At 51.7% G+C, this 23,414-nt stretch overlaps 5 protein-coding genes across 5 annotated transcripts; 4 read left to right on the plus strand and 1 right to left on the minus strand.

Annotated features, from left to right (window-relative positions):
- Positions 1 to 114: 114 nt before the first annotated feature.
- P174DRAFT_457323 (protein phosphatase 2A regulatory subunit RTS1) lies at positions 115 to 2,711 on the plus strand (the record flags this gene model as incomplete). The annotated part of the gene is made up of 8 exons (XM_024829541.1): positions 115 to 138; positions 237 to 563; positions 668 to 1,099; positions 1,132 to 1,266; positions 1,338 to 1,691; positions 1,755 to 2,053; positions 2,124 to 2,451; positions 2,568 to 2,711. 8 exons carry the CDS (start codon positions 115 to 117, stop codon positions 2,709 to 2,711), a joined length of 2,043 nt encoding a protein of 680 aa, XP_024685141.1.
- A 918-nt stretch (positions 2,712 to 3,629) lies between these two features.
- Positions 3,630 to 16,132, plus strand: P174DRAFT_80843 (histone acetyltransferase TRA1). The gene is made up of 5 exons (XM_024832465.1): positions 3,630 to 3,795; positions 3,914 to 4,071; positions 4,159 to 14,907; positions 14,956 to 15,266; positions 15,692 to 16,132. The coding sequence occupies exons 1-5, from the start codon at positions 3,744 to 3,746 to the stop codon at positions 15,903 to 15,905; spliced, it is 11,484 nt and encodes a 3,827-aa protein (XP_024685142.1). The 5' UTR covers positions 3,630 to 3,743; the 3' UTR covers positions 15,906 to 16,132.
- On the minus strand, positions 15,953 to 17,180 carry P174DRAFT_383864 (Saf4/Yju2 family protein). Its single transcript, XM_024823184.1, has 3 exons — positions 17,025 to 17,180; positions 16,842 to 16,969; positions 15,953 to 16,784 (listed from the first exon to the last, which is right to left on the minus strand). The coding sequence occupies exons 1-3, from the start codon at positions 17,045 to 17,047 to the stop codon at positions 16,105 to 16,107; spliced, it is 831 nt and encodes a 276-aa protein (XP_024685143.1). The 5' UTR covers positions 17,048 to 17,180; the 3' UTR covers positions 15,953 to 16,104.
- A 623-nt stretch (positions 17,181 to 17,803) lies between these two features.
- Positions 17,804 to 20,092, plus strand: P174DRAFT_417574 (anaphase promoting complex subunit CDC16; the record flags this gene model as incomplete). Its single annotated transcript, XM_024824612.1, has 2 exons — positions 17,804 to 17,900; positions 17,955 to 20,092. The coding sequence occupies 2 exons, from the start codon at positions 17,804 to 17,806 to the stop codon at positions 20,090 to 20,092; spliced, it is 2,235 nt and encodes a 744-aa protein (XP_024685144.1).
- A 1,500-nt stretch (positions 20,093 to 21,592) lies between these two features.
- P174DRAFT_457328 (uncharacterized protein) lies at positions 21,593 to 23,068 on the plus strand (the record flags this gene model as incomplete). Its single annotated transcript, XM_024829542.1, has 2 exons — positions 21,593 to 22,565; positions 22,644 to 23,068. The coding sequence occupies 2 exons, from the start codon at positions 21,593 to 21,595 to the stop codon at positions 23,066 to 23,068; spliced, it is 1,398 nt and encodes a 465-aa protein (XP_024685145.1).
- Positions 23,069 to 23,414: the final 346 nt, after the last annotated feature.

Raw genomic sequence — 23,414 nt, forward strand, 5'->3', positions numbered from 1 at the left:
TTGAACTGCGCTCGCGCTGCCCGACTTAACGCCTCCTGCTAGTGTGCGGCAGCTTGCTGCACTGGCATCGAGAACCTCGACCGAGTACATGTGGCTGGTTACATAGTCTTGACAATGAAGGGTTTCAGACAGAGAGTGGTGAGTCTGCTCAACGATCGCCGTCCCTCCCCGCCTTGATGCCTGGCGACCACCACGGACTGCGATACCACAAGTTCCTGGCTAAAATAATGATTCAGCACGAGCAGTTGTCGAGGGCAAAAGAAGCCAATAAGTCCTCGAAGAAGAAAGACTCCCAGAATCAGGCCGCCCTTACCGCTCAGCAGGCCCAGCAATCCGCGTCCCCGAACCACGGCACGCCGACTTCATCTACGACCTCCGTAAATGATATAAGGGGAAAGTCACCGGATAATGCCACGCAAGCGGGGGTGTACCCCGCTGGCCAGCATTATATCCCACATGGTGCAGGTGTCGCTGGACAGCCTGTGAACAATGGACAGGGGACTCCGACCAAGCAAGGGCAACCGATTGCACCTAGTGTTATCATCAGCCCAAGCGCACCACCGGTGAGTTTCCTAGCAACGCTCCAACGTCCGTCGGAGACATTGGGGTCGCGCCGTGACTGTATCGCTGGAACAACCGATGAGTGCTGACTTTGCCATCTCCATAGCATGTCCCTCCCCCTGGTGCCGCAGAGACGATGCCTGGCGACTTGGCCCCTCCGAGAAAATCTCATGTCTTTGATCGCCTCCAGACTACACCCAAGGATATGTCGGAAGGGATTCGGACTCCAAAGCGCCAGCATTCGTCGCGATTCGATATCTCCGATCAGCGCCAACGGGAGTTGGAGAAACTTCCCGGATTCCACGAAGTGCCACCGAATCGGCGCCAAGAGCTTTTCATGCAGAAGATTGACCAGTGCAACATCATTTTCGACTTCAATGATCCTACAGCCGACATGAAGTCCAAGGAGATCAAGAGACTGGCGCTTCACGAGCTCCTGGACTACGTAGCGAACAACCGTTCAGTGATCACCGAACCCATGTACCCTCGAGTGGTCGAGATGTTTGCCAAAAACCTCTTTCGACCCATCCCTCCCCCAGTTACCCCCAAGGCGAGGCCTTTGATCCCGAGGAGGATGAGCCGGTCCTGGAAGTGGCCTGGCCGCATATCCAGGTTGTATATGAGTTCTTCTTGAGATTTATCGAGAGTCAAGATTTCAACACCAACATCGCCAAGGCATATATCGATCATCATTTTGTCCTCCAGGTACAATTGAATCCTCGAAACCCTTTCTTCTCCCCCTGAGAACCACGTACAGCGATACTAATCCTCATCAGTTATTGGAGTTATTCGATTCGGAAGACCCTCGGGAACGGGATTTCCTCAAGACCACTTTGCATCGGATCTACGGAAAGTTCCTGAATCTGCGGTCTTATATCCGTCGATCCATCAACAACGTTTTCTTCCAATTCACGTACGAGACAGAGCGCTTCAACGGAATAGCCGAGTTGTTAGAAATTCTGGGGTCTATTATCAACGGATTTGCCTTGCCTCTGAAGGAGGAGCATAAGCTCTTCCTCACCCGAGTGCTGCTCCCCTTACACAAAGTCAAGAGTCTCAGCATGTATCATCCACAACTCGCCTATTGCATCGTCCAATTTCTTGAAAAGGATTCTACCTTGACTGAAGAGGTGAGCCTCTTTTTTTTGGTTTCAGTATCACCTCTCCAGCTCTTCTGATAACGTGGATTTTAGGTCGTTCTGGGCTTGCTACGCTACTGGCCGAAGACGAACAGCACGAAGGAGGTCATGTATCTCAACGAAGTGGAAGATATCTTCGAAGTCATGGATCCAGCGGAATTTGCCAAGGTTCAGGTCCCTCTTTTTCAACAACTGGCCAAGTCAGTTGCAAGTCCTCATTTCCAGGTCGCGGAACGCGCACTCTACTTCTGGAACAATGAATATTTCTGCAACTTGGTCAGTGACAATGTGGAGACGATCCTACCCATCATGTTCGCGCCGCTTTATGAGAACTCCAAGGGCCATTGGAATAGGTAAGTTGCTCGTCAGAGTCTTGGATGTACTTCTTATGTCAGATCCGCTAACATACTTACCCTCTCATAGAACAATCCACAGCATGGTGTACAACGCCATGAAGATGTTCATGGAAATCAACCCTCAACTTTTTGACGAATGTTCCCATGAATATAATGAGCGGCAGAACAGCGCCGAGCAGCGTGAGAAAGCTCGGCAAGAGCGATGGGAGAAGGTCTTGGAGCGAGCCAAGGAAAGAAAGAACGGATTCTTACCGCCTCCAGCTCCACCTGCAGAAGCGCCAGCGCAAGTTGACGAGGTTGATGCCCTTGCCCAGGATAACCAGAAGCGTCTCAACGCCCTGAAATTGGAGGATTCTGCGTCAAACAAGGAGCGGAAAGAGGGTGCACCAACTACGGTAAGTAGCATCCTACCCTGACTGCTTTTGTATTCGCGTTTGCCGCATGTGATTGTCTCTCCTAATTGAGGACCGTCTACTCTCATTTTGTGTCGCATTCTGTATATGTTGCTAAGATTTTGCGTATTTCGGCGTCTAGCAAGCGTGATTCTAACGTTGAAACGTCCGTTTGCTCCAGAGACGGCGCCGAGGTTCTCTCGACGGTTCTTATACGCGAAGGCGACGAAGTGGTAGCGGCAGCGAGATTCGACCGCGTGTAGATCGACGACGGTCGGCTGGTTCGAACGCCGTATCGTTTTTGTCGCGGAGCAACTCTCTCAAGTGATGGCCGGTTTGGTAACATGACTACTCCGTTAGATTTTCTTTTTTGTGCAATGATGGCATAGCGACTATGAGCTGTGATGAAAGTGTATTTGACTTTGTTTGGCTTGACATACGATACAAGCCGGTCACCCCGTGCGGGCCTTTTGCCTTGGTTGCTTTCCTCTTTTCCACCCCTCTTCTTTTCTTTTGTACATGACTTTCAATATCCTTCACAGTGCGCGCGAGGCTTATAGAGCCCCCGCGATTGACCAAGCGGACATTTGATTTGGACTATTAGAACTCTGTTCGGGTCTGGAAAACGGGTGCGAATGGCGTTTCGTGCTCGATCGACCTTGTTGTCGATTCATCTTTTTGAATTTCTAAATAAAGACTTCCAGTCACTCTATGGACTGTCGTATGCTTCCACAGTTGTTGATGCACGTGCCTTCAACATGTAAGTCAGGGTCAGGGACACTGACATATAGTCGTTGGTCTTGATAGGCTACGTAACGCGATAACCGCGGTAGACGCGCGCCAGCCGGAACGGGGAAACAGTTATCCGGAATTTCCTGATTTGGCCTAGTGTTTCCTTCGGGGTCTCTGCGATACCCGCGTTCTGCTCTACAGCTTTCTGCTCTGGAGGTTCTCAAGGCATGAGTCTGAGGTCTTATATCCTTCTTTCCTTTCCACGCTCCCGTCCCTACTTCTTGATACCCTCTTTTGGAGCGAATACCTTCCCTTTTGACTATCACCCCAAACATTAAGCGGGGAAATTTAATGACTTAACGACCGTGTTTCTTTTGCTCATCTAGCTGGAGCGTTTTCGTCGAGCGAGTCAAGAGACGATTCCTCCCTCGATGTCCCGCATGTGAGAAGAGCACGCGAAACCGGTTGTGCTGGCTCTACATAATTAGCCGGCCTCGCGGCCTGGCAGCGATCCAATTCCTTCGACATATTAATACTTTCCCCTCCAGAGATCAACCGCAGCCATGGAGCGAAGCATTGATATCTACGCCAGCAAGCTGGGCGACGATAAGCTTGGTACGTTCCTACCTCAATGCATAGCTGTCTTGACCGACTACGAGTCTGTTTCACTCGAGGCGCAAGTCTCGTCAGTGATATGCGCCATTCGACCTGTGTTAACCAGTTTGCGACGTAGATATTAAAATCCGAGCCAACGTCGCGGTCGAGCTACGAGACAACATTGAGCCCTTATGCTCTGGTGCAAGCTATCCGCTTTTCCTTTCCAAGCTATGGCCAGTTTTCAAGAATATTTTGAAGGGCGAGCCGGTGTTCACAAACTTGTCATTCGAACAGGTAAGTCACCTTAGCTCCAGCACTGTTTGCCCGTTCAATTTGGGGAGATTGGCGAAATTGGAGCTCATATCGATTTCTCGGTCCTAGAAATTACGGAATTGCGTCCTCGAAACCTTACACCGACTGCCAATGGCCTCTCCCGATGTCGAACCCTACGCTGCGGATATGGTTGACCTGCTTATGGATCTGGTGCGCATTGAGAATGAGGAGAATGCGGTTCTCTGCATGAAGACGATCATGGATCTGGAGCGGAACCAAGCAACTGCGACAGCTGCCCGGGTACAGCCTTTCCTGGAGCTGATCCAAGAGATGTTTCAGACGATGGAACAGGTTGTTCGTGACACATTTGATACCCCAAGCCAGGCTACACCGTCCGGAATGCCGTCAACACCGAGTGCTTCAGTACAGAACTTCCAGTCCCCTCGGCCCAGTTCGCCTGCCACTTCGGTGTCAGATCTCGGACCAGATCAACAATCCAGCAATGTCCTGCTCAAGGGTATGCAGTCATTCAAGGTTCTGGCGGAGTGCCCAATCATCGTCGTGTCCATCTTCCAGACGCATCGGAATTCAGTCTCCGCCAACGTGAAGCTGTTCGTGCCTTTGATAAAGAGTATTCTTCTCCTTCAAGCCAAGCCGCAGGAGCGCGCGCATGCGGAGGCAGCAGCACAAGGCACAATCTTTACAGGCGTATGTAGGGAAATCAAAAATCGGGCTGCCTTTGGCGAATTCATCACAGCCCAAGTGAAGACGATGAGCTTTCTCGCGTACCTGCTCCGTATGTATGCGCACCAGCTCCAGGATTTTCTCCCTACGCTTCCTTCCGTTGTGGTTCGACTCCTGCAAGATTGCCCCAGGGAGAAATCCAGCGCCAGGAAGGAACTTCTTGTGGCTATCCGGCACATTATCAATTTTAATTATCGGAAGATCTTCCTGGAGAAGATTGACGAACTTCTTGACGAGAGAACCCTCATCGGCGATGGACTAACTGTGTACGAGACGATGCGGCCACTCGCCTACAGCATGCTTGCAGATCTTATTCACCATGTCCGAGATCACCTCACTCGCGATCAAATTCGGCGAACAGTCGAAGTCTACACAAAGAATCTTCACGATGATTTCCCGGGAACAAGCTTTCAAACCATGAGTGCTAAGTTGCTTTTGAACATGGCCGAAAGGATTGCAAAGCTAGACGATAAGCGCGAGGCCCGTTATTTCCTAATCATGATCTTAGATGCTATTGGTGACAAATTTGCTTGGATCAATCATCAATTTGATAATGCCGTCAAGGTGTCGAAGGCGTACAAGGCAGGCAAGAAAGATATTGAGCCTTCTTCCGAAAGATATCTCGCGGACAAGGAGAACCCTCCAGATTGGGATGAGATTGATATATTCTCCGCATCGCCCATCAAGACCTCGAACCCTCGCGATCGTGGAGGAGACCCTGTCTCGGACAATATCTTCCTGTTCAAGAATCTCATCAACGGACTGAAGAACATCTTCCATCAGCTCAAGAACTGCAACCCAGAGCATATTCAGATCGACCCCAACAACGTGCCGATTAATTGGCCTGAAGTCTCTTACGGCTATAATGCAGAGGAAGTACGGGTTATCAAGAAGCTGTTCCATGAAGGAGCGCGTGTCTTCAAATATTATGGCGTCGATCAGCCTGCGCCAGAAGTGACATATAGTTCCCCCTTCGATTTCCTTGCCAGTCAGTATACGGCGCCTATGTCGCGGGAAGAGAAAGAGCTTTTGGAGAGCTTTGGGACTGTCTTCCACTGCATTGATACAGCCACTTTCCATGAGGTGTTTCACTCCGAGATCCCTTATCTGCATGAGCTCATGTTTGAACATGGGGCTTTGCTTCATTTGCCTCAATTCTTCCTCGCCAGCGAAGCCACTTCTCCTGCATTCTCCGGGATGGTGCTCCAGTACCTCATGGATCGTATCCACGAAGTGGGAACCGCTGACATGACCAAAGCGAAAATTCTTCTCAGGATGTTCAAGCTTTCTTTCATGGCCGTGACCCTGTTCTCCGTCCAGAATGAGCAGGTACTGCACCCTCATGTAACCAAAATCGTCACGAAATGTATCGAGCTATCGGTCACCGCTGAAGAACCCATGAACTATTTCCTCCTCCTGCGGTCACTCTTTCGCAGTATTGGCGGGGGCCGATTCGAATTGTTGTACAAGGAAATCCTTCCATTGCTGGAGATGCTCCTTGAGACGTTCAACAATCTGTTACTGGCTGCTCGAAGGCCGCAAGAGCGTGATCTCTATGTCGAACTGACGCTCACTGTGCCGGCGCGTTTGTCCCATCTTCTGCCTCACCTGAGCTACCTAATGCGCCCTATCGTTGTAGCATTGCGTGCAGACTCAGACCTTGTAGGGCAGGGCTTGCGAACCCTTGAGCTTTGCGTTGACAATCTCACGGCTGACTACCTGGACCCCATCATGGCTCCCATTATGGACGAATTGATGACTGCTCTATGGGATCATTTGCGACCGCATCCATACAATCATTTCCACGCTCATACAACCATGCGAATTCTCGGCAAGTTAGGCGGCCGTAACAGGAAATTTTTGAACCATCCGCCTGAGCTTACATTCGAGCAATTTTCCGATGATTCACCAAGCTTCGATATCAAGCTCATTGGGCCAAGTGAGAAACGGCCGTTCCCCAGCTCAATTGGGGTGGACCTGGCGATCAGGAAGCTAATGGAGGTTCCCAAGACGGCCGCCGCAAAGGCCTCTGATGGCTACTATAAGCAACAGGCATTCCGCATGCTCTCATCCCAATTGAAGCTCTATATTGGTCATGAGAATGTCCCGGAAGATCTAGCTGCTCTTTTGCGTTTGCACGCCAATGACCTCTTCGAGGGCAAAACTACAGCCATGGCCGACATTATGGACAAATCTGAGAGGTCTAGTTCAATTGCGAAGAAGTTGGCGCAAGAGGGCACGCTGAAGCAGCTGCTGAAAGCTTGCATTTTTGCGACCACCCTTCCAGACATTGAACAGAGCGCAACCGCTTTCGTGGCAGATGTCTGCAAGCATTTTGCAGTTGTCGAAGTCGGAAGGGCCCTCGCGCTAGCCAGACATAATCGGAAGCCCTTTGATGTCCACAGTGGGGAAGGTCCTGTGTATTTAGACTCGCGGATCCTCGCTGAAGCAATCGTTGAAAGTCTCTCATCAGATAACCTTCGTGTCCGCGATGGCGCTCAGGCGGCAATGCAGGTTATAAAGGATGCCGCGGCGATCATTTTCGGATCACCTGAGCGAGTTGCGAAACTGCCATTCTTCCAGCACCTGGGCCGCGTTTTCTGCCATAGTTGTCATAGCGAGGAATGGTTCACCAAGGCCGGCGGCAGCCTGGGTATTCACCTCTTCGCAACCAAACTTGATCTTGGGGATTCTTGGCTCTTTGATAAACAGTTTGAATTCGCTCGAGCACTGATGTATGTTATCAAGGATACGCCCGCTGATCTGCCGGCTAGCACTCGAGTCAGTGCGGGGGACACCTTGGACTTGATTCTCAGACGGTGCTGCAAGAATGTGTCCAAGGATGACATGAAGAACGAGAAGAGTCGGCTTTGGTCCCTTTGCGGTTTCTTTGTCTATGAGCTTTCGCATATGAACAAGCATGTTCGTGAGGCTTCGCGGAGGAGTTTTTCCACGATTGCCGAGGTGCTTGGTTGTCAAGTACACGAGCTCATTTTCCCCGTCAAAGACCGGCTTCTGCAGTCAATTTTCAACAAGCCTCTGCGGGCGTTGCCTTTTCCAACTCAGATCGGCTTCATTGATGCCATAACCTTCTGCCTAAGCCTCCACAACAACATCGTCACCTTCAATGAGCCACTGAACCGATTGATGCTAGAGTCCCTTGCCCTTGCAGATGCTGACGATGAGTCTCTCGCGTCCAAGCCGAATGAGTTCAAGAATGCGGAAATGATTGTCAATCTCCGTGTGGCCTGCCTGCGTCTGCTGTCGATGGCAATGAGCTTTCCAGAATTCGCAAATACACCGCAGAACACCAGCCGTGCGCGCATCATCTCCGTCTTCTTTAAGTCCCTTTATTCCCGATCCCACGATGTCATCGAGGCGGCCAACGCAGGTCTCAGGGATGTTCTCACGCAGACGAACAAGCTGCCCAAGGATCTGCTTCAGAATGGCCTTCGTCCAATTCTCATGAACCTACAGGATCCCAAACGACTTAGTGTGGCGGGACTGGATGGCCTTGCTCGCCTTCTTACCCTGTTGACAAACTACTTCAAGGTCGAGATTGGTGCGCGACTGTTGGATCACATGAAGGTTATAGCGGATGATGCGGTGTTGCAAAAGGTATCGTTTAGCCTTGTCGAGCAGAATCAGACAATTAAGATTGTCACCGCGATCTTCAACATATTCCACCTTCTTCCTCCGGCCGCCACATCATTCATGGAGCACCTTGTGAATAAAGTGTTGGAACTGGAAGAGAAGCTTCGCCGGACATCTAACAGCCCGTTCCGGAAACCGCTTGTCAAGTATCTCAATCGCTATCCCAAGGAAAGTCTGGCATTCTTCCAAGCTCGCTTTAAAGAGGAGCGCTTCGGACGATTCTTTGGCCAGATTCTCGCGGATCCGGAAAGTGAGGCGTTGCGTGCTGCAGTCGTAGCAGACTCCGAGGGCTTCAAGTCAGCTGTTTTTGGACAAGACTCCGCCGATGGCAGGAATACTGCTGCCATTAACGGTATCTACGTCGTGCATTCTGTCTGCTCGTACGCGGCCACCAAACGCTGGCTGGTCTCGCACGCGGATCTTAAGACCATGCTGCTCAATGCTGGACGTGATCTTGAGAAAAAGCTGCGCAGTGATCGGCTTCCAGCAAACGAACGTCTGAGGGTGGAGCAAGCGGAGGACCAGTTGATGGATATATTCACCATTTACCTGTCCGAGTCGGTGCAGGACCTCGATTTCCTCTTTGACCTGATAGACGGTCTATCGGCAGAAGAACTGAAGCGTACGCTAGCATTCCCGAAGTTCATCTACCGCCACATCATCACCAACGAATCCATCGACTACCGGCGGTCAGTGATAATGCGTTGCCTTGATCTTTACGGCCAACGGACTTGCTCGCAGAAGATGAAAACGTACGCCTTCCACAATCTGGTCAACCCAATATTCGCCATGGACGTCCAAACAACATGGAATAGCCCTTCCAACAGCCCGAAGCTGATGGATAAGAGTATGACCGAATCAATTCAGAGCCGTCTCTGGAGGCCTCAGTTAGCTGATTTGAGTGAGGAGTCTACTCAAGCTGGCGTGGACCATTCGCGCATGGAATTACTCCAGCTGTCAGCTTTGTTGATCAAATACCATCATCAGACCGTTCAAGATTCTCGCAAGGACATTATTAAGTTTGCATGGAACTACATTCGGCTTGAAGATATAATCAACAAGTATGGAGCCTATGTGCTCATCAGTTACTTCATTGCCCACTACGAGACGCCTTTCAAGATTGTGGTTCAGGTCTACGTCGCTTTGTTGCGAGCACATCAAAACGAGGGCAAAGCCCTTGTCACTCAGGCTCTTGACGTCCTGGCGCCCGTTTTGCCTTCGAGGATAATGTCTGCAACGAGCAATGCTCAGGCGGCCGACACACGGTATCCGTTGTGGGCGAAGTGGCCTCGACGCATCTTAGCGGAAGAGACTGCAAATCTGCAGCAAGTCATGAGCATCTTTCAATTCCTTGTGCGGCATCCCGACCTCTTTTATGAATCTAGAGAGCACTTCGTTCCACTCATCGTTCCCTCTTTGATCAAAATTGCGGCGCCTCCGAACTCGAATAATGAAAGCAAGAAGCTTGCTCTGAATCTAATTGGTCTGATTTGGCACTGGGAAGAGAGGAGGGTTACCAGCAGCCGTACTGCTATGACCAATGGCATCTTGGAGTCGCCAAATGCCAGGAAGCGCAAACTTGAAGATACGCAAGACACATCTTCACCTTCTGCAGCGCTTGGTCCTCCTAGTTCTCACGAACGCACTGAGTACATCATACCTTCGGACCTGCGAGCTGCAATGACGAAGTACCTGATTACATTCATTACAACCGTGCCTGAGAGGTTCCCCGTTCCAGCTGCTCGCTTCCGAGAGCTACCTTCGTCAAAACCACAGCCACAGCAGCCGGCCATCCTCACTGGCGACATGGTTAAGAAAGCCGTATTCTTGCTGAGGAATCTCCTCTCCCCTGAGTACTGGGGCGATCTTGATATTGAGTTGTATCAGAAGATCACCGAGCCAATTCTTGCCGGGGAAAAGGCGGACAAGCCAGACGAAAAGCACATCACCAGCATGATTAATGCTTTGCAGGTCGTGCGTGTGCTTCTCGCGGTTAAGCCCGAGGAATGGATCACTGCTCGTCTTCCGCTCGTCCAAAAATTATTCGAGAAGCCCTTGCGCTCAGACAATCCGGAAATTCAGGATTCTCTTCATGGCGTAGAGGATAGCATGGATATCTCTCCCAAACTGCCGCCCCCGGTACGACGCGTTCTTGATGCTCTGCCGGAAGATCAACCGGAGGAAGAGGACGCTATGGATGTTGAGAACTCGCCCTCTGAATTTGTCACCTACCTGTCGGCCATCGCGACAGAGACTCTTTCGGCCAACAATTACATTTCGAGCCTCAACATCCTCTGGACGCTTTCAAAGAACAAACCCGCTGAGATGGACGCCCATATTGTCCCAGTTATGAAGGCTTTCTCTCAGAAATTGGCGAAAGAGCACGTTGCAGCATCGACGAACAATCAACAAGCACAATATCCACCCGGAGCCGCCAAACCTGCGGAGAATCTGCCTGATCAGCAGGAATATGAGATGGGGGTTGATCTGATTCTTAAGACAATCGAGTTGATCTCCGTGCGCATGTCTCACCTCGGTGAGCAAAGACGTCCTTTCCTGAGTGTACTTGCACAGTTGGTGGAAAGGTCACAGAATGAGGCCCTTTGCACCAAAGTACTGAATATGGTTGAAACCTGGATTTTCCATTCCACCGAGTCTTGGCCGACCCTGAAGGAGAAGACTGCCGTCTTACACAAGATGCTACTTTTCGAGACTCGATCGGACCAGAAAATGCTGAAGAAGTTCTTGGATCTGGTGATCAGGATCTACGAAGATTCTAAGATCACGCGCACCGAGCTCACAGTTAGGCTGGAGCATGCATTCTTAATCGGCACTAGAGCGCAGGATGTTGAAATGCGTAATCGGTTCATGAACATCTTCGATCGGAGTTTGACCCGACTAGCCAGCTCCCGGCTAAGCTATGTCCTTACCTGCCAGAATTGGGACACTCTCGCGGATTCTTTCTGGCTCGCTCAAGCCTCCCATCTCATACTGGGATGTGTCGACATGGCGGCACCGGCTAGACTTCACCCTGACGATTTCACCGTCTATCCTTTATCTTTCCTTTTGAGCAATGCTGAAAAAGACGCAAGAAAGACCGATGTCATGGTCGATATTCAGCTGGAGGCTTTCATCTCTGATCGCAAGCGATTCATAGCCGATATAGGCGACGTGAGAACTCGGGATTTGATGGAACCGCTCTGCCAACTCCAGCATACGGACCCAAACGTCGCGTACAGCCTGTGGACCACATTGTTCCCGATCTTCTGGTCTACCTTGTCCAGGGAGGACCGTATCGACTTGGAGAAGGGCATGGTGACACTCATCACGCGCGAATACCATCAAAGACAGCTGGACAAGAGGCCAAATGTTGTGCAAGCTCTGCTTGAAGGTGCCGTCAGGTCCAAGCCCCGATTCAAAGTCCCTCCTCATGTGATGAAGTACCTCAGTCGGACTTATGACGCATGGTACACGGCTGCCAGCTATCTGGAGGAAACCGCAATCAGTCCAATCATTGATACCCCGACTGTACGTGAGAGTAACCTGGATGCGTTGGTAGAAGTATATGCGGGTCTACAAGAAGATGACTTCTTCTATGGTACCTGGCGGCGTCGATGCAAGTTCGTTGAAACCAACGCTGCCCTCTCATATGAACAGCAGGGAATGTGGGATAAGGCCCAGCAGCTTTACGAAAATGCTCAGATCAAGGCACGGTCCGGTGCAATGCCATTTTCGCAAGGCGAATACTATCTGTGGGAAGATCACTGGTTGATCTGCGCCCAGAAGTTGCAGCAGTGGGAGATTCTGAGCGACTTTGCCAAGCACGAGAATCTTAATGACCTTCTCTTGGAGGCTGCCTGGAGGAACATCGAGAATTGGCAAAGCGAAGGCAATCGGGAGCAGATCGAATCGCTCATCAAATCCGTTTCCGATGCGCCCACACCCAGGCGGACTTTCTTCCAAGCTTTCATGTCGCTTTTGCAGTTCCATCTCAAGAAAGAGAATTTGCAAGACTTTAACGGCGTGTGTGATGAGTCGATCCAGTTATCCATTCGCAAATGGCTCCAGCTGCCGAAGAATATTACAAATGCCCATATTCCGATATTGCAGCATTTCCAACTTCTCGTCGAGCTCCATGATGCCAGCCATATCTGTGCAAGCTTGTCCCAAACTAATGAGAGGAACCTGGATACCAAGTCCGCTGAGTTGAAGCTGCTGCTTGGAACATGGCGAGATCGTCTTCCCAATCTCTGGGACGATATCAACGCCTGGCAGGATCTTGTCACCTGGCGCCAGCATATTTTCCAGCTCATCAACGCGACGTACCTAAGTCTACTGCCCCCACAGACGAACAACGTGGCGAGCAATTCCTACGCCTATCGTGGCTACCACGAGACAGCATGGATCATCAACAGGTTCGCCCATGTTGCTCGAAAGCACCAAATGCCTGAAGTCTGTATCAACCAGCTCAGCCGGATTTACACCCTACCGAACATTGAAATCCAAGAGGCTTTCCTGAAGCTGCGGGAACAGGCAAAATGTCATTATCAAAATCCCAAGGAACTCAACAGTGGATTGGATGTAATCAACAACACAAATCTCAACTACTTCGGCGCACAGCAGAAGGCAGAGTTCTACACCCTCAAAGGCATGTTCCTGGCCAAGCTCAACCATGTCAATGAGGCCAATGAGGCATTTGGGGTCGCTTTGTACTACGACTTGAGACTCGCAAAGGCCTGGTCTGAGTGGGGTCAGTATAGTGATCAACGCTTCAAGGCCGACCCATCGGACTATGAACTGGCCAGCAATGCGGTTAGCTGTTACCTTGAGGCTGCCGGCCTTTACAAGAATGCGAAGTCTAGAAAACTTCTCAGCCGTATTCTCTGGCTTCTCAGCTTGGACAACGAAGAGGGACGAATTGCTGGGGCCTTCGAGAACTTCAAGGGAGACACCCCTGTTTGGTACTGGATTACCTTCATACCGCAGCTTCTTACGAGCCTGTCACACCGCGAAGCACGCCTTTGCAAGGCAGTCTTGGTGAAGATAGCGAAGTTGTACCCTCAGGCGCTCTTCTTCCTGCTCCGTACGAACCGGGAGGACATGCTCAGTATCAAGAAACAGCATGACCAGAAGCAGGAGAAGTTGAATCGTGCTAGGCAGCAGCAGGCGTCGCCCCACACCAAGCCTTCTCCAGCGACGGCCGAAAGTTCTCCTGCACAGGGTAGCCAACCTGCTAATACAAATATTCCTGCTCAGGGTCAGGCTAGCCAACCATCTCAAGGTCAAGCCCAAGGCCAGCAACAAGGTTTGCCCCAAGGCCAGAGTCCAGGTCAGGGCCAGATCAAGGCCCAGCAATCACCCGCTCAAGGCCAAGCTCAGCCCCAGGGACAAGCTCAACCCTCCGGTGCAGCTCCTGGACGACCCCAAGGTTCAGGGCAAGGACAAATGCAGCAACCTCAGAATCAACCACAAGCTCATTTGCAGGTCCCTGGGCAGAACGGCGTGCCGCAGCAGGCCCAGACTGCTGCCACAGAGCCAGAAAAGGAGCCTCTTAAGAAACCGTGGGAGTATTCGGACGAAATCATGTCCGGCCTGAAGACTGCCTTCCCGTTACTTGCACTGTCGATGGAGACGATGGTCGATCAGATTCACAAGAACTTCAAGTGCCCCCCTGACGAGGACGCCTATCGTCTCATTGTCGCCCTGCTTAACGATGGATTGGCCTACGTTGGTCGCATGCCCGGTTCATACGCCCAGGACTTTAAACTACCTGCCGCCACCGAGGCCAATATCACACGCTTCGCAGAGACGATTCTCCCCGCACATATTCGCAAGTCTTTCGAAGCCGATTTCGTCGTCAAGAAGCCAACCATGTACGAATACATCCATAAGCTACGTCGCTGGCGTGACAAGTTCGAGGAGAAGCTGGATCGGCGCGGCCAGTACCAATTCTTGGAAACGTATTCCCCGCATCTGAGCGAGTTCCGCTTCTTGAAATTTGATGAAGTCGAGGTGCCGGGACAATATCTGCTGCACAAGGACAAGAACCAGGATTTCGTGCGCATCGACAGGTTCCTGCCAGATATTGATCTTGTCCGGGGTATTGGTGTTTGTCATCGTCGGCTCAAGATTCGTGGCCATGACGGTAGCGTGCATCCGTTCGCTGTTCAACATCCCGCAGCTCGGCACTGTAGACGAGAAGAGCGCATCCTGCAGCTCTTCCGTATCTTCAACGGGCTTCTTGGCAAGCGCAAGGAAAGCCGGCGCCGTAACCTTTATTTCCATCTCCCGCTCATGGTTCCTCTCGCGCCGCACATTCGCTTGGTACGCGATGATCCTTCATACATTTCTATGCAGGGCATATTCGAGGATTATTGCCGCCGAGTGGGAACCAGCAAGGATGAACCTGTTATGTTTACTATGGAGAAAATGCGGTCCTTGGCAGAGACGAAGCAAAATGTACGTCAAACAGACTGTTTAATAGTGGAACTAGCTAACATATCCCAGCGCACCCCTGACCAGCAGCAGGTTCTTCGGACGGAGATTCTCACGGCCATTCAGGAGAAGTGGGTGCCTACCACGATTGTGAAAGACTACTTCCAGAAGACGTATCCCAACTTTGCAAATTTCTGGCTCTTCCGTCGCCAATTCTCCTATCAATACGCGGCTATCGCCTTTATGACCTATGTGATGCATATGGGCAACCGGTATCCCAATAAGATCATGATCTCCAGATCTACAGGTGACATCTGGGGCACGGAGCTGATACCCGCGATTAACCCCGCAAAGGCTTTCTTCTACAACCCAGAACAGGTGCCATTCCGTTTCACGCCTAATATCCAGACACTGATGGGACCGATCGCAACTGAAGGTCTCTTTGCTTGCGCTTTGATGGCGATCGCCCGCTGCCTCACCGAACCGCGTCATGAGCTCGAGCAGCAACTGAGCATCTTTGTTCGTGACGAGATGATGTTCTGGGCCACAGCGCAACATCGTGGTGTACTTCCAGTGCAACAGCTTCGTGACCTGGTGTACAACAATAGTGATATTATTGTCAACCGGGCTGTTAGCCTTGCCAGCCCGCCAGAGGGCAATTTGCCCGCCAACCAAACCACCATTGACCTGATCTCCAAGGCTGTGAACCCTCAGCACCTGGCATCTTGTGACGCACTCTGGATGCCGTACCTCTAGTTGTACGTCGACTGGTTTCTGCTTCGTCCATGTTCTATTGTGTACTCTTTACCTGGCGTTTGTTTGAATCGGTTCAGGGGGGTGGCATCTGGTTCGCGGAGGTCATGAATTTGGGAAAAGTTGAAGGGCATACTTGGACTTGGATTTTTTTACTAGCTTTTATTCTAGCGTGGCGCCCTGGGACACATTTGATTCCTCGAGGATATGCGTATGATATCACATTCCGTTTTCGCACGTTTGTCTGCAGTTCTTTTCAGTGGCTTTGAACTTTACAGGGCACTGCATTGACAGCCACTTTTTCTTAATGTGTTTTGAAATAGGTTCAATTGAAATAGATGTATCATAATTGATTGGTATGTACAAGGTACTGTGCTGAGGATCCCATGATATGCATAGCCGTAAACCGAAACGCCAAAGACCTGCAACCTCCAACTGCTCATCAGAGAAATCGGCGCATATATACAGTTATACCAGAGCCGGCTTGGGCTTCTTCTTGATGCCTAAACCATTGATCAGAGGCTTCTTGGGCTTCTTAACCCTAGCGAATGAGGGCGGAGGGGGTGTGTCTGTCTGACTCGAGCTCGGAGTCGTCCCACTGATTGTATCATCTTCCACAAGTCTCTTCACCTTCTCGCCCGTCTCCGTCGTGAATGCCCTCCGGGCGGCCTCCTCAATCTCCTTCTCCTCCCTCAGCCGCGCCTCATCCACCTCATTTCGAACATGAGTCAACGCCACATCACCACTGAGCGCCTCATTTCGCTCGATTCGCGCATTCCGCGTCCGGATCTCATCCAGTGCATCCGCGATCGCCATCTCACGCTTCGAATCGAGCATCTTCTCCTCCAACTCAGCCATCTTATCCCGCTCCAACCGCTCCTGTTCTTCGTTCTCCTCGCGTTCCAGCCGGTCCAGCGTCTCTTGCTCCGTCTCCTCGATATCGTTCTTGGTGTCCCGCCATGGCTCGAAGTTGCGCTTTGCGCCCTTTTCCGCCTTGTAGTCCATTGCCTTGGGGTCCGTCAGGAAGGTGATCTCGCCGCTGCAGCGCGTGCAGCGGATGTAGAAGCGGTAGATGGGGATGTTGAGGTATTTCTGGTCGGTGGTTTCTTTGCGCGCGTTGAATTTGCGGCCTTTGTAGATGTATTCGCCTGTGGGGGGTTAGTATTGGCTGGCTGTATGTATGGGAGAGAACGAGGAGGACGTACCGCAGTGAGTGCATTTCATGGAGAAGGGCGCCATGAGACGGACGGTTATGACCTTGGGGCCGGTCTGTCTCAGATGCTTTGGCGTCCTGCCGATCGCCGACGGGTCGAAGTCGGGAGGGTAGTATTTGCTATGCGGTGTTAGCTGGTTTCTGGGTTCATTTTTGCCTTGTTGGTTAGACTTACCTGAGCACTTTTCGTTCGGACATGGTTGCGCTGTGGTCCTAGTTTGATTGTCGCGTCTGTGTTACAGGAGATATTTGAGGGTGAGACTGTCAAAGAGCCTTAGATAGCAGGCGAGGTGGCTGATCGGCAGATGCTGACTTGAATAACTGAGATATTGAAGTTAGATGAGAGATGTAAATGCTGGAGGCGACAAGGCGGCGATAAGACATGCACAAATCACATGATTTGATTAATCATCAGTGAGCACAACTAATGTTGAGCACGCACATTGTCTGCCTAGAGCTCCAGAGAAAGCAGACATGGAGACAGTGCGGTCATACTTTACTCATAAGTCAAGAGATTCTCTGTTGTTATATTGATTCATAGCTAGAGTGGTTCTGCGCATTACATACTAAACTTTTAGAGACTGTAGGAACTGTGGAGGATACAGACTACCTGATCAGGCAGGATGCACGGGCCATTTTGACGCGTTTGGATCAACAGAAGATCATCGATGATGGTAATGCACAAAGATTGCTTCAGCAGCCAGCACTGCACATTGTTCCTGCTTTCTCCCATTAGAAGGTAGTTGGAGCGCAAGTGGATACCTATCACGAATTGCAAAGACTTGTCTGTGTCTCGAAATCAAGTTGCCCGATTCCACAGCGTTGGCCACTGTCCACTGTCTCCACCAGTATAGCTGAACGCTCTTTCTCACCCTCAATGTGCTTTTGCCCTCGCGGTGGTTGTCAGTACTCTCGTGTCTCGATTGACTCTCGGTCTACGATTGGTGCTTGGTCATGGAAAAGTTCCTGCGCTCCTGGCGCCAGGATGCGCTGAATCGGGGCCAACACGATGCTGCGATTTACATCGGCGACAAAGTGCTCGCATTGACGAGTGAGTCGACTTTGAACTTTTGTTGGAAGAGTAATAGACTAACGTGCTCTCAAGACAGCGACTCCGATGCGTTCTGGCTCGCCCAAGTCCATTTCTCTAACAACAACTACCCGCGCGCTTTGGCCCTCCTCTCTCGAAAAGATCTCATCTCTCGAAGTACCGCTTGCCGCTATCTCGCCGGCCATTGCTATATAAAACAGAATCAGTTTGAACAGGCTTTGTCAGTGCTTGGCGACCATAACCCAACCCATCTGATCCGCAGCAGCAACAGCCGTCGCAAGCTGCAGCACCTCACTCTGCGCAACGGCAAGACTACGGCATCGCGGATTGACCGGAATGAGGAGAGGGAAAGGGAGGATGCGAATAACATTCGGTTTGAGGCGGCGATGTGCTACCTGCGGGGCCTCTGTTTTGCGAAGCAGAATGCCTTTGATCGCGCCCGTGACTGTTACAAGGACGCGGTGCGCATTGACGTACAGTGCTTTGAGGCTTTTGACCAGTTGATGAAGAATTCGCTCATGTCGCCGGCTGAAGAGCTGGAGTTTTTGGAATCTCTAGACTTTGATGCGGTATCCTCGCCCGATCCGTCTGTCGCACAGGAGGCGGCTCATTTCACCAAGATGCTCTACACAACCCGACTGTCAAAGTACTCGGCGCCCGCCATCCTGTCCGACGCGACCGAGACCCTGTCCACTCACTACAACCTTGCGGAGAACCCTGATATTCTTCTTTCTCGGGCTGAAGCTCTTTACACTCAGTGCCGGTTTGGAGAGGCGCTTGAGCTCACATCCTCTATCTTGGCCACGGAGGCGACGACCACACCCAATGTACCGGCTCTAAGTCACCTCGGGCACCCTCCGGCGGTTTACCCTTTGCACCTGGCTTGTCTATACGAAACAGGCGCGACAAACGCGCTCTTCCTACTCGCTCACACGCTGGCTGACCATGCGCCAGAAGAGTCGTACACGTACCTTGCGATTGGCGTCTACTACCTGTCTGTGTCAAAGATTGCCGAAGCACGGCGGTTCTTCTCGAAAGCATCCTTGCTGGATCCACACTCGGCACCCGCATGGATAGGGTTTGCGCATACCTTTGCGGCTGAGGGAGAGCATGATCAAGCTATAGCCGCTTACAGCACGGCCGCTCGGCTGTTTCAAGGCAGCCATTTACCGCAGCTGTTCCTTGGTATGCAGCATTTGGCTCTGAATAACATGTCCTTGGCCCATGAGTACCTGTCTGCAGCCTACGCAATGTCCACGGGTGCGGCGGCCGGCACGGTGCCGTCCATTCCCGCTAATCCTTCCGGCGACGCCCATGGCGGTGACCCTCTGGTTCTCAATGAACTCGGTGTGGTACTCTACCACCAGAACCATCTCGAGGGTGCTGTAGAGCTATTCAATCAATCGCTGGATTTAGCGACTGCACTTCATTGTGAGCCGGGTGCCTGGGTGGCTACACGAGCGAATTTAGGTCACGCACTGCGCCGTATCGGAAGACTAGCCGAGGCGCTTGCTGAGTTCGACGAATGCCTTCGAATCGGTGCGGGTGGTGCGGGCGTCGCCTACGGTCCATTTTTAGGCGGCACAGGCAGCAGCGCGTCGGGTGTCGCGTCGTCGGGTGTTGGGGGCTACGAAGACCGTGGCTTGATCGGATCGCTTCATACTTCGCGTGGCCTTGTTCTGCTGGAACTTGGACGGACCGTGGAGGCGGTAACAGCTCTTCATGAAGCCGTTCGCGTCCTTGGGGCGAGCGGAGGCGGGGATGCGGCTGGCGGCGCGGGTATCGCTGGCACTCTTCTCTCCCGCGCTTTGGAGATCTGGGCTCTGGAGGGTCATGAGGGGGAGTCTGCACCACCAGAGGATCTTGAGCGAGTGGCCACCAGCCGCAGTTCGACTCGTTCGCGCGACAAGGGCAAGGGAAAGGCATCAAGGCGGCGTGGCATGACGGAGGAAGAATGGACGGATGAAGTCCCTCAAGCTAGTGTCCCGCCCACGGGCCCTGCAACGGAGACATTGGAACAAAAGGTGGAGATGGAGCTAGACGACGAGGCAGATGGGCTACTGCGACACGCAATGAGTCGTGTTCGCGGCGGGCGAGGAAGACGACGACTTGATTTCAGTCCCGACACTGAGGCCAATGAGACCCCTGGGCCGGCGGGAGCTCGTAGTCGAGGGTCCAGAGCCCGTTCGTGATCATGCTTGACCATGATTGATAGATGGTGGGATGTGTTTGGGTGCATTGCAACTGGGCGTTTTGATGGATATACCCAAGGTTTCCTTTTGGTTCCATTGGTCATTAGATTGCTTGATGGAGATTGACGCGACATTCCTATTTCCCCTTTTTTGTAGTGCTGGTTGTACAATGCCAGCTTCTCTCTATCTTGGTACCTTCTCTCTGTAGAATTACCATCACCAATAGAGTCATATCCGCAGCCATCTCATCGAGACCTTTTATATCGACCAGCGTCACTCCTTCCCTAGACTCCGAAGTCTAGGCCTGAGATACGTACATCTCCGTATTCCTTGTATCACACCTGTTAGGAATCAGGATCCTAGAGAGTATAGAGTAGTTCTGAATAGGCTCCTTTTAGTCTTCCATAGACGGAACGAACCGCCGCATTATTGTTTCAGTTTCAGCCTCTCGGGCACTTTTCCTCTGCCTGTTTTATCTCCAACCTAGAGAAGTATTGCTGTGAAAAATTAACACAAAATAGTAGAGAACTATCTCAGATAAAATATAGGCTAATGCTTTGATAAGAGTTCTAAGACGCTTGATGTAGTTCAAAATTTTTGTAGCCTGACAGGCACCAGCCTTACTGTCACCCGCAAATTGCGATCACCACAGGATCAACGGACTGACTCCACCGCAGCTTGGCTATTCTGCGTGTCTCAGTTTAGACGAGATCAAGTACTAGTATCAACGAAGTCTATGACGAGAAGTTATTGCAGTAGGCATTCATTGTTCATTGTTCTATGAGCTAATATGATCAGTTTGATTGTAGTGTGCACACAGCCTCTTCAGTGTTCATAGCGAAAGAGCCTTATTCTTCCAGCAAGATGGACTCCAACGCTGAGAACAAGTCCAACAACTCCACCGCCACAACGTTTGATAGTGGACACTAACCTCGAGCGTTTACGTACGCACCTTGTTCACTTTAGGCCCCTGTGCGATGCTCTGAATGGTCGAGAAACAAATAACATTTTGGGTGGATGGAGTCGACCGTCGTCCATTCAACCACTGAGAGCCATAACCAGCAACAGACGACCCACGAAAGCTTGTCCATCAGTACTCTCATGGAAGGATTATTGTTCCTGCGGTGGCTGTTTCATCATCGAATTCAGACCCCTAAGAGGCCAAGAGGCCAAAGCGAGGCGTCAGGGTCTCCAACTCTTCATTGAGGCTGCGTTATGAGACCCATAGGGCCAAAATAATGGCGATGGCCTCCACTACTAACTCTAAGCCACGGTATTAGCATGGGGCCAAAATCCCCTTTTGTTAGCCCCAAAGGCGGTGCCCCAGACAGAAAACTCCCAGCGAGTCTGGTGCTGCCTCTTTCCTCATTTGAGACCCTCTTTCCCCTCGCTTTTTGTCCTCTTCTGCCTGCTGCGATTGCGACTTGCGACTGGCGACCCGCGAACCTACAATGAAACCCGCCCTCTGAATTGAATAGTTCGTCCTTGCTCCCATCGGCGATGGTGCTCCCGAGTTGTTCTCTCCTGCGTCCGCGGCAGGGGGTTCTCGTCTGCCTGTTTTACGTCATCGGTGCTCTGAGCGTGGGCTTCCTTGTAGCCATGTGGTACGGCATGAATACAGACAGAGATTATATACATCCGCTCCTCACGCAATTGATCCCCGCCGGTCACTGCGCCTGCGAGACCTCGACCACCTTCCAATGCGCGAGCTGTCTGTCGTGCTCCAAACCCAGCCTGAGCACACACCTGACTCCATCAGCGGCGAAATGGGTATTCGAGTACGAGCGGGATGGGAACAACGAGGGCCTCAGTCGGCAGCAGTGCGATGCTGCCTTTCCCGGTCTGTACGAAGATGTCTTTCGCGCGGTGACTTACTGGCGCTCGCACAGCGCTCTCGCTGCAGAGGATCTCGATCAGATTAGACTGGAGCCCGGCATGGCAAGAGCGGCCATTCTCCGCGGGGAGCTGTATGTGGTCGCGGCCCGATCAAAGGGCGAGGACCACCGACGAAAGATCCTGGCCGTGCTTAGTGCTATCCATCGTGCGCTGGTCGCCGATTCCCAACGGAGTACCCGTCGCGACATCGAATTCGTCTTCTCGGTGGAGGATAAGGTGGAGGATGTGACTAGCGCTGAGCACCCGGTTTGGGTTCTGGCTCGTGCGGCGAACGAGGAGGCGGTTTGGCTGATGCCTGACTTTGGCTACTGGGCCTGGGACAATCCAGATAATGCGATCGGACCGTTTGACCAAGTGGTCGCGAGAATCCAGCGTGCCGACATTCCGTGGGAAGCGAAGAAGCAGCAGCTGGTTTGGCGTGGTAAGCCGAGTTTTGCACCCAAGCTGCGACGGGCCTTGATCGAAGCCGCGCGCGACCAGCCGTGGGGCGATGTCAAGCAAGTCAGCTGGCCGGATCGGACCAATGTCTTGAGTATGGAGGATCATTGCCAGTATATGTTTATCGCACATGTGGAGGGTAAGTCTTGTGGATCCTTTTTTTTTTTTTTTTTTTTTCTTTTTGTGAGTTTGGATGATAACTGACTACTGCGCCCAGGTCGCTCATACTCGGCTTCCCTGAAATACCGCCAGGCCTGCAAGTCCGTCATCGTGGCACATAAACTACAATACATACAGCATCATCATTATCTCCTTACGGCCGATGGACCGAACCAAAACTACGTGGAAGTCGAGCGCGATTTTAGCGATTTGGCCGCCAAACTGGAGCCGCTCATGCGGGACACCAGCGTCGCGCACGACATTGCCAACAATAGCGTCAAGACATTTCGCGAACGATACCTGACCAAAGCCGCGGAGGCGTGTTATTGGCGTCAGCTCTTCGACGGGTACGAGAGCGTGTGGAACAGCACCATCACGAAGGGCTCCCACCCGCACCAGGCTGAACAAGGTCTGCGATACGAATCGTTTGTGTTGTTGGAGAGTCAGCGAATGTTTGACTTTACCGCTGCCAACTCATTTTGACCATTTTGGTTTCTTTGGATACTGAAGCGCTTACGGAGCTGGGGCAACATAGCAAGACGGAGTTTTGGTGTACGAGAATGACCACTGATTGTATTGGAGCCATTTTCTTTCTCTTGATGATACCAAATAGATTCTTTCTCACCCAGTTTTCTTTTTTCTTGCAGGCAACAGGAGAATGGAGATGTCTGCCGCGGTGGACACGCTTAATATGCACCTGGAGGGCTCAGGCATTACTTGGTAGACTAGTGGACCCCGTAGCGACAAGTCCGTTCATCGTCTCCATCGACCTTATCTCCAACAGAACCGTGGTTATCCATCAAGTTATCGTTGTCAAGTCCAAGTGTCA

This window comes from Aspergillus novofumigatus (genome assembly GCF_002847465.1).
Source record: "Aspergillus novofumigatus IBT 16806 chromosome Unknown P174scaffold_2, whole genome shotgun sequence".
Classification (NCBI taxonomy): Eukaryota; Fungi; Ascomycota; class Eurotiomycetes; order Eurotiales; family Aspergillaceae; genus Aspergillus; species Aspergillus novofumigatus.